The sequence below is a fragment of the Capsicum annuum genome, chromosome 8 (genome assembly GCF_002878395.1).
Source record: "Capsicum annuum cultivar UCD-10X-F1 chromosome 8, UCD10Xv1.1, whole genome shotgun sequence".
NCBI classification, from domain to species: Eukaryota; Viridiplantae; Streptophyta; class Magnoliopsida; order Solanales; family Solanaceae; genus Capsicum; species Capsicum annuum.
The window spans coordinates 167,536,932-167,557,877 of record NC_061118.1 but is presented as its reverse complement, the minus strand read 5'-3'; the positions used below and the strand labels follow the sequence as shown (position 1 = coordinate 167,557,877).

At 35.7% G+C, this 20,946-nt stretch overlaps 2 protein-coding genes across 2 annotated transcripts; both read left to right on the top strand.

Moving 5' to 3' along the window:
• Positions 1 to 626: 626 nt before the first annotated feature.
• Positions 627 to 2,673, top strand: LOC107840318 (peroxidase 10). The gene is made up of 4 exons (XM_016684151.2): positions 627 to 900; positions 1,217 to 1,408; positions 1,503 to 1,668; positions 2,012 to 2,673. The coding sequence occupies exons 1-4, from the start codon at positions 682 to 684 to the stop codon at positions 2,422 to 2,424; spliced, it is 990 nt and encodes a 329-aa protein (XP_016539637.1). The 5' UTR covers positions 627 to 681; the 3' UTR covers positions 2,425 to 2,673.
• Positions 2,674 to 8,873: 6,200 nt separating this feature from the next.
• Positions 8,874 to 10,350, top strand: LOC107879982. Its single transcript, XM_016726902.2, has one exon. The coding sequence runs from the start codon at positions 9,727 to 9,729 to the stop codon at positions 10,168 to 10,170; it is 444 nt and encodes a 147-aa protein (XP_016582388.1). The 5' UTR covers positions 8,874 to 9,726; the 3' UTR covers positions 10,171 to 10,350.
• Positions 10,351 to 20,946: the final 10,596 nt, after the last annotated feature.

The window sequence follows — 20,946 nt, the reverse complement described above, 5'->3', positions numbered from 1 at the left end:
CTAATTTTGTTGTATGAAACCAACTGCACCTTTTCTGTACTAGATCTGCATTTGATAAGGACTATATGGTAGTATCATTGTCCCAGACAGTCGATGTTTTGATACGTTAAGGTATATGCTAATTAAGTTAAGAATGTTAGACTAGCAGATGTTGAATCACTTTCATCTAATTTACTTGTAGATGTTTTCGTTGATTCTGAATGCTGCCAATAGCGTGCTCGTTTGTGTTATTTGAAGTCTGTTATTATATCTTCTTAATAGCAAAATTAGATGCAGATTTACATCTGATTCATGTGAGTTAATACTTAGTAGCAACTCTAAATATACAGTGTTTTATTGATACAACAAGTGCTTTGATTGACATGCACTTTCATCTCTCAGTGGTCGGACGCAATGTTGAAACTCTATTAAATATCTCTTCTGCTTTTTGTCTAACTAATGTACTGAAATTTAATAAATGTCAAAGGTGATAACTTCATCAGCACTGTAACTTTAGTAAAAAAAGCTGGTTGTCGTATGTAATTGTAGTGCTCACATGTCCATTAAGCTCTACATAGTGGCATTCCCACTCTTAAGTCCACTACTGTAACTGAGGTTTTTTCTCATATATAAATTGCTTCCTGCAGCTCAACACAAGTCGCAAGAATCAGAATTAATCAAAGCTTTTAATACTTGAAAGTTATGGCGAGTAGTAGTTTGTTCCACTGCCTTACTGTTTTCTTCTGTGTGATCAGTACCCTGGTTCCCTTAACTGCTGGTCAGCTTGATTACAGTTACTACGAGCGAGCATGCCCCAGCTTGCCTAGGATCATTCGATGGAATGTTTGGGCTGCTCTTCGTAATGACTCCAGAATAGCTGCATCCCTCCTCCGTCTGCACTTCCACGACTGTTTTGTAAATGTAAGTTCTCTCCTTAAAGTTGTCACCAGCATATTGACATATCCTTTTCTCCAATAATCATTTTATTAAGCCATCCTGGTTCCACGTTTAGTGGCTTACCTTTGAGTAATCAGTTAGACTTTTCTCTCTTATATGAAGCGTCATGGTGCGAAAGTATTCCTAGTTACATTCTTATGAGTTATGACTAAGGTGAATGCATATCAAGTCCTATTCTAAGCTTATCTTATCATGGAATTTGAAGGCCAACATACATGTTTAGTAGTATCAGTTTATGCTGTCATGCCTATCCTTTACTGTTATATTGGATGTTTGACAGGGTTGTGATGGATCGGTGCTTCTTGATGACACGAACGATTTCAAGGGTGAGAAGAATGCTGCACCAAACCGCAATTCAGCTAGAGGATATGAGACAATCGATATCATAAAAGCAGACCTTGAAAGAGCTTGTCCATCAACTGTATCTTGTGTGGATATATTAACTCTAGTAGCTAGAGAAGTGGTTGTCATGGTAAGTAGCAACATTTATGTGTAAACAAGTACTTAAGTATTGTAATGCCTGGAATTAAACCAAAGATGATAAATTTTCCTTTCTTCCTGTTCAGTCAGGAGGACCATTTTGGCCAGTTTTACTTGGTCGACGAGATGGACTAACTGCAAGTGAGAAAGCAGCAAATGAACAATTACCTTCACCCTTTGAGCCTCTGGATAAAATCGCGGCCAAGTTTACTGATAAGGGTCTTGATCTAAGGGATGTAGTAGTTCTTTCAGGTATATTTAATCTTGTTGCTTCATTTCAAAAGCAAAGAGTAATTATTTTCAGACAATACATGCATAAAGTTAAACTGCATTTGGATTGGTGATTTAACTTATTCTATGGTTCGATTTAATCCCCTTCGTTAGAAAATTATATTATGCAAAATAGGATAAACACAATCTTTTTTGTATATATAGATCATTGAATCCCCTTGATAGTCTTAAGTGTAACAACATCAAATGTGGTTCAGATATTAGTTTAGGCCACAAATTTTAAATGTCAGGCTTGGAGGTTTTGCATGTTCTTGAATTCTTCTTGATGAAATTTCTGACTCCACGGGTGTCTCTCGTGGTATAGGAGCACACACTATTGGTTTTGCTCAATGTTTCACATTCAAGAGGAGACTATTCAACTATCAAAACTCTGGAAAGCCAGATCCAAATCTTGATTCTTCAATGTTGTCGAATTTGCAAAGCACCTGTCCTGATACAGATGGATCCAACACCAAGATTGCTCCTCTAGACATTGTATCTGTTAACAGATTCGACAATGCATATTACAGAAACCTTATGAACAACTCAGGACTTCTTGAATCTGATCAAGCTCTAATGTCAAATTCTCAGACTGCTGATATGGTCAAATCCTACAGCATGTACCCTTACCTTTTCTACAAAGATTTTGCTGCCTCTATGGTCAAATTAGGAAATCTTGGGGTCCTCACTAGACAGAATGGACAAATTAGGAAAGTATGTGGCTCTGTAAATTACTAGTAATTATGAAGTGCTATCATGTGAAGTACGTTATAGTTTAATGTCGTCAGACAAAGTTTACCAAGTGTGAGCTTGATTCAGTATGTATGTTTATTACTACTAATGATATTGTCCAAGTAGATAATTAGGTTTTATGTGTATTAATCCAGTGTGATTTGTGGTAACTATATGGACAATGGGATCCCACTTAAAAGCTAAAAAAACTTTGGTCAATCTGAATATTTTAAAGAAGAAAAGGTGGTGCTAATGCTCGACTATCGATATGCTGAAAAAACAATAAGACTCTTTTGTTCTTTATGCTATGCCACTTCAATTTTATGTTGTCACTCAATTTATGTTCTCTAAATTGACATTTTAATTCTATAGTTCAAAATGTTCTTCGTTAGAATGAAACGGCAGTCCGGTGCACTTAAGCTCCCGCTATGTGCAGGTTTTTGGAAAGGGCCCCATCACAAGTGTGTATTGTACGCAACCTTACTTTGCATTTTTGTCATAAGAGGGTATTGTATGTAACCTTACCTTGTATTTCTGTCAGAGACTGGTGTCAAAACAAAGTTCAAATTCTATGTGGTGTATTAGTTTTATTCTAGTTACTTGCAATAACATGTTCTATAAAGATGTGGAAAGGAAAATAAAAGGAGAAAAGTGAAATATAACTAAATGAGGCTTTAGGTATATATTTAGGAAGGGGAGCCTTGTGGAGTAACTGGTAAAGTTGTTGCTATGTGATTAGGAGGTCACGGGTTCAAGTCTTAGAAACAGTCTCTAGCAGAAATGTAAAGTAAGACTGCGTACGATACACCCTTGTGGTGAGGCCCTTCTCCGAACACCGCGCATAGCGATAGCTTTAGTGCACCGAATTGCCCCCCTTTTTTTAAGCAAAAATATAAGGTAAGTTCTTCTCACTTGTTTTGCTGGATGTCACACCCCCTGTTTTTAACCGCATCCGACCCCGCTAGGGAGTTGGTTTTAGAGAAAATGGGTTTTTCCAATTAAAGTGACGTTTTGAAAAGGGATTATTTTATTTACAGAGTCTCCACTTGGAATTGAGTTTGGGTGTTCCAAGTCACCTTATTGAATTCCTATTCAGAAGGAAATGACTCTTTATTTTTATTTCTTGGTCTGCGAACTAGAAATCCGGATAAGGAATTCTGTTGATCGAGGAGAAGGTGTTAGGCATCCCTCGAGTCCCGTGGTTCTAGCATGGTCGCTTTAATGACTTACGTCTGGCTTGAATTAATCTTTTGGTTATAAAGGATTTGTTAGCCTAAAAGTTACTTATTTTCTTCTTTTAATTTATTTTAAATTATTTAATAATATTAATGTGTGGCTTGCCAGTAGCAGTACTTTTCGGTCATACCACAAGTTTTGATATATTTCTCGCGCCTTTGAGACATTTATGGGTCGTTTCCATTTTTTTTCAATTTAAATAAGCGCATAACATGTTTAGAATCTACCCAACTCAATTAGATCGCCTTCAAATGGTATGTTAAATTTTATTATATTGAATGATCGGTAGCAGGGCTTTCCAACTTCATTATTAACTTTCTCTTGTTTGTTAAATCTTAATTTCTTGAGGTTAAGAACTAACTCATTCTTTTACAAATTCACTCCCTTACAAATGTTTTTTTCCTCTCTTTTCTTTTATCAATTACAACGGGTCTTGAATAAAATCGTGATCCATCTCGATCATTGTCACCTTGACTAATACTTATTTAGGCCTTAAATAAGTTCGGTTCAGAATTAACATCTCAGCTTATTAACTTCCGATGCCAAGAATCTTTGAATTCTTTTACATTTACAACAAATCAAACATTTTGGTCCAGAGAATATGAATATGATATAAATAAAAATAAATGTTTAACATTCAACAATTTAAACAAAGTCATGTGAACATAAGTACGTAACTTAACACCCTGAATTAATTGTTTATAAAAATGAGGGAATTTATAGATGCAGTAACTTAATTGATGATTTAAAATGCCTCAAATCAAAAACTTGTTATTCTAAGACAGCCCAAGATGCCAACAATCAACTTAGAACAAAATGAGCAAGAACTAATGAGATCTTTGTCAAATTTATTTTTATTTAACATTAATTTGAGAACCCATTTTACAATTTGGGAGGAACTTAATTAAAAGTATTAAGTGTATCTTGTATAATTTGCACATTACGATGGTAAACTTTCACACTTTAACAAAAAACAACACCTAAAAAAACCTTTTAGATCATATATTTCATCATCTACTATCTCTCATTTCTTTTTAAGCAAAGTAGTTTGGGGGATTATGAACATTTAGAGGAAAACCTGACATATTAAAAGAACTAAGTTTTAAACCAAAGAAACGAAAATTATTACTAGACGCTTCTTACCATGGTAAGCACATTTGAAAACGCTTCATCAAATAGACTAACTTAAACACTTATTATTAAAAGTGATGGCCAAAAAAAAAAAATCAATATCATATTTATACAACAAAATCAATGGCAAAATACTTGGACTTCCAAAAGGAAGAATAAACCATTTCTTCATTTTTAGTGATAATTATTTATTCACAAAACTTAATTACTTGTCGATTGACTTATTCAAAATTCATGACCAATTTGCTAAGAATAGACCCCAAACTTAAAGCTTGAAGGAAAAATAGAAACCAACGAAACCCTTATTTTTATCCGAACTTGATCGACTTTTAAAGTTATCTCCTCTTAATATCTAAGAGTGGTCTAATTTAATAAATGTTGACTCAATATAGAAGACAAACTACCAAATATAAAGAGCGAAAAGTTCACATAAATAATAACTTTACATGTCGAATAATGCATGAAACCAATTAACTTTGTTCATGCTTTGATTTGCAATAAAATTTATAAAAATAAATAGTGTAGAGTCAAAAATAACCTGGGCGATGAACTAAACAAAAATAAGGATAGAAATGCCGTCACCGAAAACTCAAAACGAAGACCCCAAAGTCAAACCCGAACTCTATTCCTTTCTTTTCCTCTTCTTCTATGGTTTTCTATATTTTTCATCAAGCGTTCTTGTTCCTTTCTTCCTTACTGCTTGTCCTTCTTGTCTCTTTATTTTTTTTTTCAACTCTTTTCTCCTTCTTGTTTCTTTTTCTATAATCTCTCTTTCTCCTTTTCTGTTTTCTTGTTTTTTTTTTTTTTTCCTTCTTGGCTTGTTGTCCGTGTGTGGTATATATAAGTGCATGTGTGTGTGTCATGGGTTGTGTGGAGGAAGAGTGGGAGAGGTTAAGTAGAAGTGGGAATTGTGGGTGGTTTGGGTAGTTTAGGTTTCTTTATTTTATTTTTTTTATTATTAATAATAAAATAAAAATGATTAAAAATTAATAAAATATAATATAAGCTAATAACTAGTCTTAGGAATATGATTAAGAAAAATTAATATCACAATATTTTTTATTAAAAGTTGAAAGAAGAAAACAAATATAATTTGGAAAAAATTCTTTTTTTTTTCTAAAAAAGAAATAAATAAACAAATAAATAAACAATAAAATAAAAACTTATTTAAAATGTGACTCTATTTTTGTAGTTTTCAAATTTTTTAACAAACTTCAAAGAATAAGATAAATTTAAAATGCCTAAAAAAAATTAATTGAACATTAAAATGGTATAAAAATATTATGTTTGAGTCAAAAATTAGGTGTTTACACTGGATAATGTCACTTGATACTTTTATTAAGGGGAGATAGCGTGTTAATCATAAAATTAGTGGAAGAAAACACAAACTAATTTAATAACAACATATTTATTGTAATCTCATAAGTAGAATTTGAGAAAAAATACATGTATGCTGATCTTACCTCTGCCTCATAAAAATAGACATATTACTTTTAAAAATTCTCGACTCAAATACAGAAAACAAGCTAATTGAAACCCCACAATTACTATATATGGAGAGAGAAGATGCTTGGATTGGGAGAGTGGGGTGAGGGTGACTAAACCTATGTATTGTAATAGTAGTGCTATTTACATCAAAAAAATCTATCTAAGCTTTTTAATTTTTCATTTGTCATGTCCCGCAAAAAAGCATCTTAATGTGTTTTTTATGCATCAGCAGTCATCACTATCTTCAAGGCACAACACACCGAGATATTCCTCTCTCACCAAACCACAGATTCTTTTCCATCTCTGGTTTTGACACCTTTTCATAAGTATGTTTGTATTCATTTGTAGTTTCCCACATACAGATCAATGAATTAAATTACTTAGGCTGGTTTCGCCATGAAAATCATAATTTTTTAAAGTTGAAGTTGAAGTTGAAGTTAGAGTTGAAGTTATGTTTGGCCATAAATATAAATTAAAGTTATTTTTAAAAATTTGTAAGAGAAGTATGAGTAAAAAAAGTGAAAACTTATTTTCACTTTTCCAAATACAATTTCGAAGTTGTATTTGAAATTTTTATGACCAAACACATCTTGTTTTCATTTTTTTCACTAAAGTAAAATAATTTTTCGAAAAAAAGAAAATAATTTTCATGACCGAACGAATACTTAACTTAATAATTGATTATTTTTAGTACGATTGTCTTATCTTTTTAGTTTATTTTAAAAATAAATTACTTTTTTTTTTTGTAATTTCTTAGTTTTAACTTTTCAAGTGACATATTTAAGTCAACAAAATTAAAAAATATTTAATATATTTTATATATTTTTAATTTAAGAGTATAAAAATAAAAAAAAATCCTTAACCTCATGTCTAGTCAAAATCAAACTAATAAATTAAAATAGAGAGAGTATATATTAAATACGCAAAACTTTAACTCGCAAATATTTGCTTGTCTTTATCTCTACTTCTATCATTATGTTGAGAGTCTATTATAAATAATTTTTATATCTCATAGACATTCTCTTCATATTCGTTGACCGATTATATTGGGTATGCTGTTGTCTCAACTTCGTATTGCTTTTGGTATATATATTAATATTTATATTCTGGCATGATTAATATCCTTAGTAGTAGTTAATAAATTGTGGGAAAGGCAGGAACTTTTGACTTGGATAGATGTAGTAGAAGTCACGATTCACCATAACATTATTGGTCCAGTAAAGGAACATTTTATAAAATGTAAAATGGATCAACTTTGCCCAAGGAGATTGAGGATGATTGCTGACCTTTTTGACTTTGTTAACTAAAGCAAACTTATCTGTAAGAGTTATTTAAAAGAAAGTTAATAGTACGTACTACTATATAAACAATTGGTAATCATGTCATTTTTCAATCAGAATTTGATAAGAAAATTCTTGTGCTTCAATCTTCATTTTATAATCTGCCCATCTCTGACATTCTATAGTATATAGTATATACTTTACATTTACCTTTATTTATATGCTGCTTTGTTCTCTATACACTATTCCAAAGAATTTTTAAATGATAATACTGTATTTTTAAGGAGAGTTTTTTTTTTAATAAAGTTGAATGTTTGTTGGTAAATAGTTTTTGATTTATTCTTTCTTACTTTCTTTTTTAGCTCATTTCCAAAAGTTATGTTTTTTTCTTTCTTTGTGGCGAATCTTTAATTTCAACACTTCAAACATGTTTTAAAATACAAAATTAAAAGATATTCTCCAATAGTGATTCCAGGTGCCGGTCTCGTCTAGAGTGCAGACTCGGAGTATGACTTAAACTCTGAGTCATGTCAAAAGCAGACAAATAAATTAAATCGAGGAGATAACTAGTACTATTAGAAGTAATATAATATATAATTAGTTTATTATTAGTTGATTGATTGAGGTAAATCAGTCTTGATCAGCTTGTGAATCAAAGAAGTATTTATACTACAAACTTTAACTTAACGTAGAACTATTTCTCAGTATATACACTTTGCCAAGGATGGACGGATCACAATTTACATGACACACCATTTTATTCTTTTCGATGCTGTTTAATTTCTCAACTCTAAAGGTTTGTTTATTTTGTTATAGTCGTTTGCTATTCGAAACTCATTAATCCAATTAACATAGTTTGCCATGAAGTATGTTTACTAACAACGATAAAGAGTTCTTTTGTTAAATATTTTCAGCTTTAGAGACACAAAGTAAACCATTGTTATCTCCAAAACATACTAGAACAATTTCAGCTCTTAATACCTGTGTATAAAGTTAAAAAATATCTACACAAAAGAGAGTACTTGATGTACTTGTGAGTCCAGAGACTCAAAATTTGGGGGGATTTTTTTGAAGTACAACAAGTCATGAATTATTCCCAGCATGACTAAGCCATTTGCTGCAGTACAAAGATGCCTGTAGAGGATTCCTTTTGATTTCTGGCAAAAAAATTTGTTAGTGGGCCATTTGGCACTCTCTTTTGTACCCACAACTTCATTCAATTCTGACTGTGACCCTTTGAACTAATGGTCCAATACCCATTACACCTCCCTTTGATCTCGAAAATCTCAGTTATCAGAATTTAGAAAATCGGTTAACAACTCTTAAAAGAAAAACAGATGAAAAGCTAAGTTGTTCGGGACTCTTCAAAATATTATCGTACTCATATTACATTGAAGATCCAATATGTGTACATCGTTATTTTTTTAAAAGTCCGAGCAACATAGGATGACAGTAAAAGGTCAGAAGAAACAGAACCAGATCAGTATTAAATTCAAACTAAGTTGAAAGGGTTTTGATATTTCTTGGTGGTCCATTAACATGATACAGGAACAGAACAGAACAAATTTGAGGAAGGTATTGCTTTAATTAATGGCAGAGCTGTTCAGGGACACTTTTCTTTCTAGTCCTTTTTTAATACTGCCATTTCAAGATTTCATATCATATCAAGAACCAGTTTCCCACAGCTTCTACCTCTACCAGAAAAAATAAAGTCCTATACATACAGAATACTACAAAAGAAAAAGGTTAAACACTCACCCCCATTCCCCCACCACCACCCTACCCCTCCACCCCAATGTAGCTCATTTTTGTAGTATAAAGTTGGACTAAAAGGCATTTTTCTTGGGCTTTGTTCACCGTCACACAAACACAAACATGACCTAAAAATTGTTAAAAACAACTCCCTATTAGACCATTCTTCCCCTTTTCCCTCCACTTTTGCCTTTTTCACCTTTCCCATTTCTCCTCTTTCCCTTTCTTTCCATCACAAAAACTCAATCAAATTATTTTCTTTTCTAGCTCATTTTTTTCCCTCTTTCTCACTCTTCTTGAACCATTTTGCATTTTACACCTTCCAAGATTGCAACTTTATTGCTTAATATCCAAATGTAACTATCTTTTCCCTCAAAATTTCAAGAAAGTTGGAATTTTTCCATTGTGGGTATTCTTCAAAATGTCTTCTACACCAGCTGAATATCCTCAACAGCTACCACCACCCATGTTTATGGGTCAACAAGCTTATTCAGGTCGTCCGGGTCACGGGTCAATTGGACCCGTAATAGCTGTACTTGCTGTAATAGCTGTGTTGGGTGCCATAGCTGTAATGATAGGCAGATTATGTTCGGGTCGGAGAATAATGGGTCATGGTCAGTATGATTTTGAAGGGTGGGTTGAAACCAAGTGCGCGTCTTGTATTGATGGCCGGGTCGACCCGATACCACGACCCGTTACTGTAACCCCGCCGCCGCCGCCGGTGGTGGTTGCTGAGAGCAGCAGTAGTGGTAGTCCCGGCGATGCTGCGGCGGCGCCGGTGCCGGAGACGGTGGAAACCAGGGAAGAAGAAGTATCGAATCAACAAAGTAATTCACATGAGCATCACGAAAGAGCAGATTCTTGAAATGCTTTTTTTTTCTTTTTTGCTTTTTCACTTTTTAATTTTTGAGTTCTTTTTTAAAAAAAAACTGTGGTTAATGTTTTAATGAATTTGAGTATTTTCTAATGGTGGAATTTTGGAAGTTATATAAATATTGTAGCAATTCTTTCTATATCAATACGTGAGGTTAAGGGTGATTGTGCATTTTTGTGATTAATGTTTTGCTGCTAATTTTTTATTTTCTACTCTATTCTTCTCTTTTTTATTATTATTATTATTATTATTATTATTATTATTATTATTATTATGTGATTACGAGGTTCGAATTTAAATTCTGAAAATAGAAAATCTCACGTAAAAGCTTTAGCATTTTTAGTCTATTCTCCTTTCTCTTCTGACATTTTGGAGAACTAATGTTATTTCTATGTATTTTTCTAGTTATTTTAGTAGAGTGATTAATGCAATCATAGCTCTTTTGCTTTTTCGCTTTGACTATTCCTTCTTAAATTAAAATTGAAATACAAGAGGACTATCCTAAAGTTATCCAGGAAAACAAGGCCAAGCACTTTCTTTTTTATTTTTTGGTTTTCCACCCAGTATTCGATATTTATATTGAAGTTTCGACTAATTTGGATCGCGCGTTGCAGGGCTCATTAAGGGGCAGCGTTTCCAACAGAATTTTCTCCATACTCAGGACTCGAATTCGAAATCTTTGATTAAGGATGGAGTAGTCTCAGTAATACGCGAAAGCACTTTCCTTTAGAAAGTAGGAATATTCCAATAAAATTTTGAATTAAAGGGACCAAAATGGCTTCAAATTCTCAAGAAATTGAAGGATACAAACTAGTGGTTAATGGCACAAGTATTGGACTGTATTGTGATGATGCATGACTTTGTTAATATTCTCGAATGTGGAATGGAAAGTATAGGAGTGGCCTTTTGTTATTAGATAATCAGAAAAAGCTCCAAAGGAATCAACCAATTTGTCATTATTCTTTGCAGTCAAGTGGCTCTCAAATAAATTTAGTGGTCTCACTAATTAAAACTATCACCTTTTATTCATTTAGGAGGGAAATGCTCCCCCTATCAGAGCACTTGTAAATTCAATGAACGAATATTACCTCTGAATGGTAAAATGCCAAACTTTTTATCTAGTCCAACTCACCCCATTAAACTTCATCTTTTAACTTAGTATTGAGAAATGTGTTTTCTTACTTAAAACACAGTTAATAAGAGAAGAATTCAGCAATAGTAGACACCCAAGGTCACTCCTGATGATATTACATTGCAGAAAAGTTTTTTGATAATCCAACTTCTTTAGCTGGTATACAAAAAGGATGTCGATTATCACAAAAGTAAATTTAAGGAAAAAAAAAAAAAGATGGATCATAATGAGTACTAATATCGATCAACTTATAACAATAATAACAATAATAGTTAATAAAGTACTATTATTAAATTCAGACATGGACACTTCTACCCTAGCAAGTCAGTAAGTAGGTGGCTCCAGATTGGGCCAGTGGACCATGAGTCATCCAACTAAGATCGTAAGGTTCGAACTTCGAATGTTGCAGCAACATGAGCCAGAAACCAACAGCATTTAAATAAAGTGAGAGAATTGTGGAAGGTCTGGTTCCCAGTCATCTATGGGCTGTAGCCTCTGGGCCTTCTTTGTTACCCAACAAATTAAATGTTGCAAGTGTACTTCACAAAAATGTCTCCTCGAATATGAGTCCATACTTAATTAAAGAAAAATAAAACTTACATAAATAATTATTTTATCTCCAGAATCTTCACTAAATTATAAATAATTTCTTATTTTGCAATTTTTTGATACATAATTAGCATCCGAATACATAATTTTGAAGTTGAAATACAATTTTGATTATTGAGATGCATCAATTTCTGAAACTATTTGGTCGAGCATACTACATTAACTAGACCAAAGAGAGATACATACTAAAATTATGTATCTGAAAATTTATGATTTTGTGGATATATCCGTCCGTTTTTGAAAGAAAAAGTGATTTAAGTAATTAATAAAAAATGTATGGATTTTATGTAGTTTAGTTAAAAAATATGTTATGATATTATGTAATTTTTCCATAAAAAGGTGCTCTCCTCCTGGCCGTGGATATCGTTATTATATTTGTATTTAGTTTAATTCGGCTGTATATGTCTGAACTTCAATTGTATCAAAGTTGAGCTACCATCTATCTAAAATTGCATTAAAATGAAGAGACTTACAAATTTTTAAGCACGTATATGTCTCAAGTGGTGGTCCTAAAATCGGGTATCTGCACTTTATTCGTATACTTCTGAATGGGTTGAACAGTATATCGGGTTTTAATTCATTACCCCAAGGGGCCCAAAAATTATCTCCTCATTCACTCCTTCAATATGTTCGAAGGATTTATTTTGGTAATATTAAAAAAATTATTTAATGATTATAATTTAACTCGTTGTTAAAAGGAAATTTACGCGCTTTACTCTTAAAGTGAGAAAAAACGTTCATGACTCTTACTCTTATGCTCTAAAGTTGTAGGGTATATTTTATTTTTTCAATCCAAATTTAAAATGGGATCTTTCAAAAATAGCTACACTTTGATGTAAAACTCACCTTCTATAGTCATATTTTATATAATTACCGTTTATAGTTGTTGTATTCGATTTACACCCGCTGTATTCGGTTTTATCAATAGTATGTATCATGGGCGAACCCACACATAAATTTTGGGTGCTCCGAAACTGTCACGACTCGAACCGAGGCCCAGGCTGTGACGAGTATCCCGAACCGTGAAGGCCCAGAACACCTTTCTCTATCTGATAATCATGCACAACATTCATGTAATAGAAGATAATGCGGAAATATAAGTAACAGCGGAACCGTGATCATAAGTCTAATATAAATCACTAGTGGAAAATGGAATCCAACTCCATCTATCAACACCTGGAAACCGTCTGCGAAATCTCTACTACATGACTAAGACATCAACTGTCTGAAAATTGGGACAAGGCCCCCAATAGACCAAAACCATACTGAATAATGAATGTCAAAGAGGCTAGGCATTCTGAAGCAAAGAAGGCTCACCAACTGAACTCTGCGAACTTTGTCTGAAGACTCTACTGAGTATCTGGACCCCTAGACTGTGCCTCAGAACCTGAAAGGAGGGGGGGGGGGGGGTCAGCACAAATGTATTGGCACGCAGAGTAATCCAAAAACAAGCAATGATTTTTATACAAAATAAATGAGAGTAGTCATAAAACATATTATTGCAAAATAGTTCAAAACGACATGGGCATAGTATAATGGTTTTTCAATAACAAAGCAACACTGCTGAGCTAGGTGGTACACCCTACAATTTTCACCAACTGTCAAATCCCGATTGCCGTCAAGACCTGAGTATCAGTGAAGAGAGAAGAACACATAAGATCACACAGCAGGGTGCGTTCATCCCAATCAAATTCGTGTGTCGGGGTTGGGCTCAAGATCACAAAGCAGGGCTCCTAACCACTTGTCCCGAATAGGGAAGACACAATATTAAGTACACAAGATCACACAACATGGTACCAAGTTTCTCGTGTCGGAAATCCACGGTTTTCAGCTAAGAGTCATTTGGCTCGTGCTTTCTTCGTGTAACCACTTATCTCACATAAAATCAATCACATATCATACTCTGTGGGGTATCATCATACCCGACTTACAAGTTATCGGTATCACATTAATTCTTCAACTTCTCATGTCATTTACATCATGCACATACACAAGGCTTTCACCCACAACAACACATGCATAATGATTTCTCAACATATAATAGTTCAAGAAGTTTTATCATTTATGTGTAACATTATATCAATTGCAAAACTCCTGCTCTCAATAGTTTAACATAAGTATAATATGGGGTATACCACATTATCATGGGGGATTTAAAGAATTCACAATTCAACCATTAGGATACATTCAAACAAACAACCCCCTGATATTTCAATATTTCTTTCAAAATCATATCTCAAAACATGTTATTGATATCAAACGAAAACCCCACTTGTAAAAACATATATATGCTTGTATAAGTTTAAAGCCATGCATAAATTCTTTTCAAAACATGCCCATGAAATTTAGGACAACCCTACGTACCTTTATATACGAAATTAGCGGGTGCTTCTTGAAGCCTACGATCTGGGGATTCCAAATCTCCAATTTGTTTCGAATTCCCACGGTTGAATTTTGAGTTACTTGAGATTGTTGTTTGAAGTCCTAAAGAGAGTTCTTGATACTTTTGGTGAAAAATAGGGTCATGTTGCTCAAACATACCCTAATCTATTGTTTGAACGTTTTAAGGGGTTTGGGAAAAGTCAAGAATGCCCCTATTAAGTTATGTACGACGCTGAAGAAAAATTAAAATGGAAGCCGATTTAATGGGCCACCGCGACGCGCCACTATCGCGGTGGCTTGCTGAAAAATGACGAATGGGAATTTGATGGCCTCCATGATGCGGAGCCATTGCATTGTCCCACTGGATGGGACGTAGAACTTCTCCGCGATGCACCACTATCGCGGAGTCCCACTGGAATTTGACAATTATAAATTAAGCCCTCCCCGTGATGCGCCAAAAGCCAGTATGGCAGTGATTTACGACTAGAACTTAAATTAGCCATAACTTCTTGTCCGGTCATCCAATTTAGGCAAATCTTACATCGTTGGAAAGGCAATTCAGTCATCTACGAAATGAAAAATTGAAATCTAATTAATTCTACAAGAATTAGATATAAATCATTCTAGAAGCTAAGGTTTGGTATTTTAGAGATGAAATTTAGCTAGGAAAAACTTTGGGGTGTTACATTATCCCCCCTTGGGATCATTCATCCCCGAATGATAACTCGAAACACAGATAAGCATGATTTCAAACATATCAAGGCATAGAAAGAATAAGGCAAGGATTGTACCTTCCATTCCGTCATTCGCTGGATCAAAAAGGCTTGGGTATCTAGCTCTCATGTCATTTTCTGATTCCCAAGTTGCTTCTTCAACTTTTTGATTTCTCCACAACACTTTAACTGAGGCTATCTCTTTGCTCCTCAATTTTCTAACTTGATGATCTAAGATTGCTACAGGCTCTTCTTCATAAGACAAAGAGTCTGTCACTTTGATTTATTCAACAAGAAACACTATGGAATGGTTTCCTATGCATTTTTTCAACATGGATATGTGGAATACTGGGTGAACAGAACCCAAATTTGCAGGCAACTCTAACTCATATGCAACTCCACCTATCCTTCTTACAATATGGTATGGTCCTATATAGCGAGGACTCAACTTAACTTTCTTCCCGAATCGCATAACTCCCTTCATGGGAGAAACTTTAAGAAAAACCCAATCTCCAACCTCAAACTCTAACTGTCTCCTTCTAACATCGACGTAGGATTTCTGACGACTTTGAGCTGTCTTAAGTCGTTCTCTAATAAGCTTCACATCTTATATTTCTTGGTGAACAAGATCAGGCCCAAACATCTGCATCTCACCTACTTCATACCATCCTATTGGAGACCTACATCTCCTCCCATACAATGCCTCGAAAGGTGCCATCTTAATACTGAAATGGAAGCTATTATTATACGTGAACTCAATCAGTGGCAAGTGCTCCACCCAACTACCTTTAAAATCAATCACACAAGCCCTCAACTTGTCCTCAAGGGTCTGAATGGTGCGCTCAGCTTGACCATCAGTCTGAGGGTGGAATGTTGTACTTAGATTTACCTGGGTACCTAAGCCCTTCTGAAAAGATCTCCAAAACTGAGAAGAAAATTGTGTACCTCAATCTGATATGGTGGACACAGGTGCCCCATGCAAACGAACTAATTTTGCTATGAACAGCTTAGCATAATCTTCTCCCAAAAAGTTATTCTTAACAGGCAAAAAGTGAGTTGTCTTAGTCAGCATATCTACAATTACCCAAATGGAATCATACTGGTTTCGGGACTTCGAAAGTCCTGTAATGAAGTCCATATTGATCATTTCCCACTTCCACAAAGGCAAAGTTATCTCCTGGGAAGTACCTCCTGGCCTCATATGTTCTAACTTCACTTGTTGCCAGTTCAAACACTTAGAAAAAAATTACCCACATCACGCTTCATATTATTCCACCAATACACATGTTTCAGATCATGGTACATCTTAGTAGAACCGGGATGAACAACATACCTCGAAGTGTAAGCTTCTCTAAGGATTCTCTTCTGTAAGTCGTCTACATCTGGTACACATAATCTACCCTGACACCTCAAAATACCATCACCACCAATTTTGAAGGACATCACATTCTATTGACCCACATCTTTCTTGATCTGCATCAAGATGGGAGCTTCAACTTGGTTCTCCTTAACCTCTGCACAAAGGGATGACTTTGCTATCTCATGGACAATCACCCCTCTATCTTCTGAATCTAAGAGTCGCACTCCTAGATTTGCAAGTCGGTGAATATCCTTCACCAACTCCCTCTTTCCTTCCTCCACTTGAGAAAAAATACCCACGGATAGCTTGCTGAGGGCGTCAGCTACTATGTTCGCCTAGCTCGAATGGTAGTGCAGGCTCATGTCATAATCTTTCAAAAGTTCCAACTATCGCCTCTGCCTGAGATTTAATTCTTTCTGTGAGAAAACATACTGAAAACTTTTGTGGTCAGTAAATATATCAACATGCACACCGTACAAATAATGCCACCAGATCTTAAGTACAAACACCACAACCGCTAACTTATATTACCCCGATCGTTTCTTAAGCCTAAGTCCGTCTTTTGAGTGGATATGTACGACTTTCAAAGTGATTGATGTTTAAACCATGTTGTATTTCTCTAATCCGACATCGGACGAGAGAGTTATGGCCGTTTTACTAAACGGTACCGGATCGCCCAGGTCTGACTGTCGACCTGGCGGACTGTCAGGTCCTTGGTGGACCGTCAAGTGTCCCGTCAAGCCAAGGCAGTGACCCCTCTTCCTGGTCACCGTGTGACGGCCAAGATGGTGGACCATCAAAAAGTTGACGGACCATCGAGGGGTCCGTCAGGTCGAGACAAAATATCTCATTTCTGGCCCTCGAGTGACGGACGACTTGGTGGTCCGTCAGTTTTCTGACGGACCGTCACTTCGACCGTCACGTTGAGGCAGAACGTTTCAATTTTTGCACTCGAGTGACGGACGATCTGGTGGACCGTCAGGAGACTTGACGGACCATCAGATCGACCGTCACAGGCCCCGATCAGCAAATTTCAGCTTTTTCAAAAGTGCATTTTGGTCATTTCTTCCCCATATGGTCTTATATATATATATATATATCCTAGTAGAGAATAGCCATTCATTTTTCTCCTTTCCTCTTCCAAAAAACATCTAAAAATTAGGGTTTCTTCCAAAACCCAAAAATTCAATCTTCTTCCAAGAAATTCAAGGATCTTCCATGGATTTCTCTAAGTTGTTCGAGAATTAAGTTCCCCAAGTCAAGGGCATCAAGAATCTTGGTCTAAAAGTGTGAGAAAAAAGTTCCAAACAAGTTTCTACATCTCCAATGTCATACCCGTTTTTTAACGTACTCCAAAAAATGTATATTTTAAGGGTCGAAAGGGTTTTATTATTTAAGTGACAAAAAATGAAAATTTGTTTCGGAAAAGGATTATTCGCATTTTTTATTCAGAGTCACCACTTGGCATAATTCGGTGTGCCAAGTCACCTTTGAAAAGTCCTTTTCAAAATCATTTGACTCTTAAACTGGTTTGCGAACAGAGATTCCGGCTAAGGAATTCTGTTGACCGAGGGGAAGGTGTTAGGCACCCCTCGATCCCGTGGTTCAACCACGGTAGCTTGGTAGAGTTATCGACTATTTTTGGCATTATGAAATGTATAAACCACCAAAAGAACGCAAAATAATCAAACAATAAACAAAACAAAGCAGTCCAAACATGTAAAGTACAGTCCAATCATACAGTCCGAAAAATAGAAAAAATACGAAAATATAAATCCTAACCTAAACTAAATCTAGACTAAGCTCTAATGCCTTACCCGATTCCGCGGGCCTTCATCACGGTCATTTTTCGCCAACATGATACGTCGGGGCATTCCCCGGTGAATAAATACAAGCAATCTCGAGGCATTCCCCGGCTAAATAAATACATCTGAATTAAACACGATAAACTAGAAAGAAACATTCACACACACATTCCAACATCCAACGAAACACTTATTCCTAAATTTTGCCTACCCGAACCTACGATTGCCTACCCGCTTGACTTACCATGATACTATCACGAAATTGATAATTAGACGTGAAAGTAACAAAAACGATGAATAAAAACAACAACAAATCAAAATTAATCCTAATTCGCTTTAACAATTTTTAACTCGCGCCCCGAATTCCCTTTAAACCACATGATTAGTGCATGCTTCGATTTTCCAATCACATCTCATAATCCAAAACCAACATCAAATACGACACAAACAACGAAGATTCAAACCAAACACATAACAAATAAATCATCCACACCAACAACATCAATAAAAATTCAAAATAAATTAAAGATTCGGTTAGAAGAAATGGACCTTGATGAAACTAATCCTTATCGATAGTAAAGAAATTCGAAGACCAAAATACTCGATCGGAAAACCTCACAACGAACAACTCCAAACTCGATATTGAATTCAACCGGACAGATCGGAAAACCACGACAAAACCTCACGATGAATAACCCATAAATCCGAATAAACTTCAAAAAAGCAACCCAAGATCCCAGATTCGAAACCCCAAAACCAACGATTTCCAACTAACCTTGCACGAACCAAATCAACTCGGATGGATTCAAAACCTTAAGAAATAAGAAATATCAAACAAACCGAGACTGAAATTATGAAAAATCGAGAAGACCCATATGCAAAATTTCATCGGAATCGGTGGAAAATGGACTGGGTGACATTGCCGGTCACTGGCATCACTGTTTCCGGCGACTGTCGCCGCTGCTGGTGAGAAGTCGGGTCAGTGGCTGGATGCTTACTGGTGCCGGCTGCTGTCGCCGGAGAGAAGCATGGATCGAGAGAGAGAAAGCCACGGCGATGGCGGGCTGGCCATTGTCGTTGTGGCTGAGACGATGGCAGCGTCTCGCCGGAGGGAAAGAGGTAGGAGATCGGGAGTTGGAGCGGTGACCGGTGGACGACTGACGGTGACGACGGAGTGGCGGCGAATGGAGGCCTTTTTCTTTTCAGTTTTTGGAGAGAGAGAGAGTAGAGAGGGAGTGATCGTGGACTGTGAGAGAGAGAGCAGCGTCGGCGTCGGCGCCGGCGAGATCTATGTAGAGAGAGAGTGAGAGTCTAGAGAGAAGGTCTAGAGAGATGGAAGGCTAGAGAGAAGGTGAGCTGATTTTTTTTCTTTGTTTTTGGTTACTGTTCCTCTTTATTTTTTGTGTATGTGGGTATATATATATATCTATCCTTTTTTGAGTCCTTTCTTCTTAGACAAGAAAAAAAAAGGGGGTGTGACGTGGGGTAGGGTAAGGGAAATGGGGTAGTGATGTGTTGTCCAAAATTGATAGGAGGGGTGGTTAATTTTGTTACAAAAGAATATTTGGGGATTAGGTTTGTTAGTGGGTTTTGTTATTTTTATATTTTTATGGTATATAATCATACAGGTGAAGGCACGTGGTAAAACAAGGGATAAAATGTGTAACTTGGGTCTTCGGGAGAGACAAAATTAGGTGTCTACATCATGCCCCCTTTGAATGTAAACACACAGTGTTTTCAGGCAAAGAAGTGGACAACGAGACAGAATTTTGTCCCGACTATTATTCAAAGGAAGAAACAGAAGAAACAAGGACTACCGGGTCTTGAATTAGGACAGCCTACCCACCCGAGTTATGAGGGGATTAAGTGACAAGTATCTCCAAGGATTGGACGGAGATGGACTATACCGAGTTGGAGAGTGGAGTGACGTTCCGTCGAGGTTCCGGTCCGCGGCTCTGATATTACATCAAAAATGCAAATTACAAGTTAAAACATAAATGAAATTACAAAAATCCTATCTATACAACTTTTGTTGGTTCTTGACTCGACTTTCATCACCCTATTCTTCAGGCGGGCCCCTGACTTGCCATTTCTTTCAACTTGTTGCTTGGATTTCAATTACTCCGCTTTGTTGCTTGACTTTTCATTTTTTCACCATATTCTTCAGGCGGGCTCCTGACTTGTTATCTTATCACCCTGTTCTTCAGCCGGGCTCCTAACTTGCTATTTCATCACCATGTTCTTCAGGCGGGCTCCTGACTTGCTATTTCATCACCCTGCTCTTCAGGCAGGCTCCTAAAACATAAAATTAAAACTAGAACAAAAATTATCCCAAACAAGTTTATAGTAAAGTAGTATTTCATTTTGAAAGTGTTGTCCCATTTCCCAGGAGGGTCCTGAACAGAAAGTAAAGTTCCATTTTTCAGGAGGGGTCCTGAACAGAAAGTAAAATCCCATTTTTCAGGAGGGTCCTGAACAGAAAGTAAAATTTCCATTTTTCAGAAGGGTCCTGAACAGAAAGTAAAATCCCATTTTTCAAGAGGGTCCTGAACATAAAGTAAACTCCCATTTTTCAGGAGGGTCCTGAACATAAAGTAAAATCCCATTTTTCAGGAGGGTCTTAAATATAAAGTAAAATCTCATTTTTCAGGAGGGTCCTGAACATAAAAAAAAATCGTATTTTTCAAGAGGGTCCTGAACATAAAGTAAAATTCCATTTTTCAGGAGGGTCCTGAACATAAAGTAAAATCCCATTTTTCAGGAGGG

What these genes read in the sequence shown, in the direction of transcription:
- LOC107879982 (XM_016726902.2), top strand. Translation starts at nt 9,727, where the DNA reads ATGTCTTCTACACCAGCTGAATATCCTCAACAGCTACCACCACCCATG.
- LOC107840318 (XM_016684151.2), top strand. Translation starts at nt 682, where the DNA reads ATGGCGAGTAGTAGTTTGTTCCACTGCCTTACTGTTTTCTTCTGTGTG. An exon ending in CTAGAGAAGTGGTTGTCATG is followed by an intron (nt 1,409 to 1,502) that starts GTAAGTAGCAAC and finishes CTTCCTGTTCAG; the next exon opens with TCAGGAGGACCATTTTGGCC. An exon ending in GGATGTAGTAGTTCTTTCAG is followed by an intron (nt 1,669 to 2,011) that starts GTATATTTAATC and finishes CTCGTGGTATAG; the next exon opens with GAGCACACACTATTGGTTTT.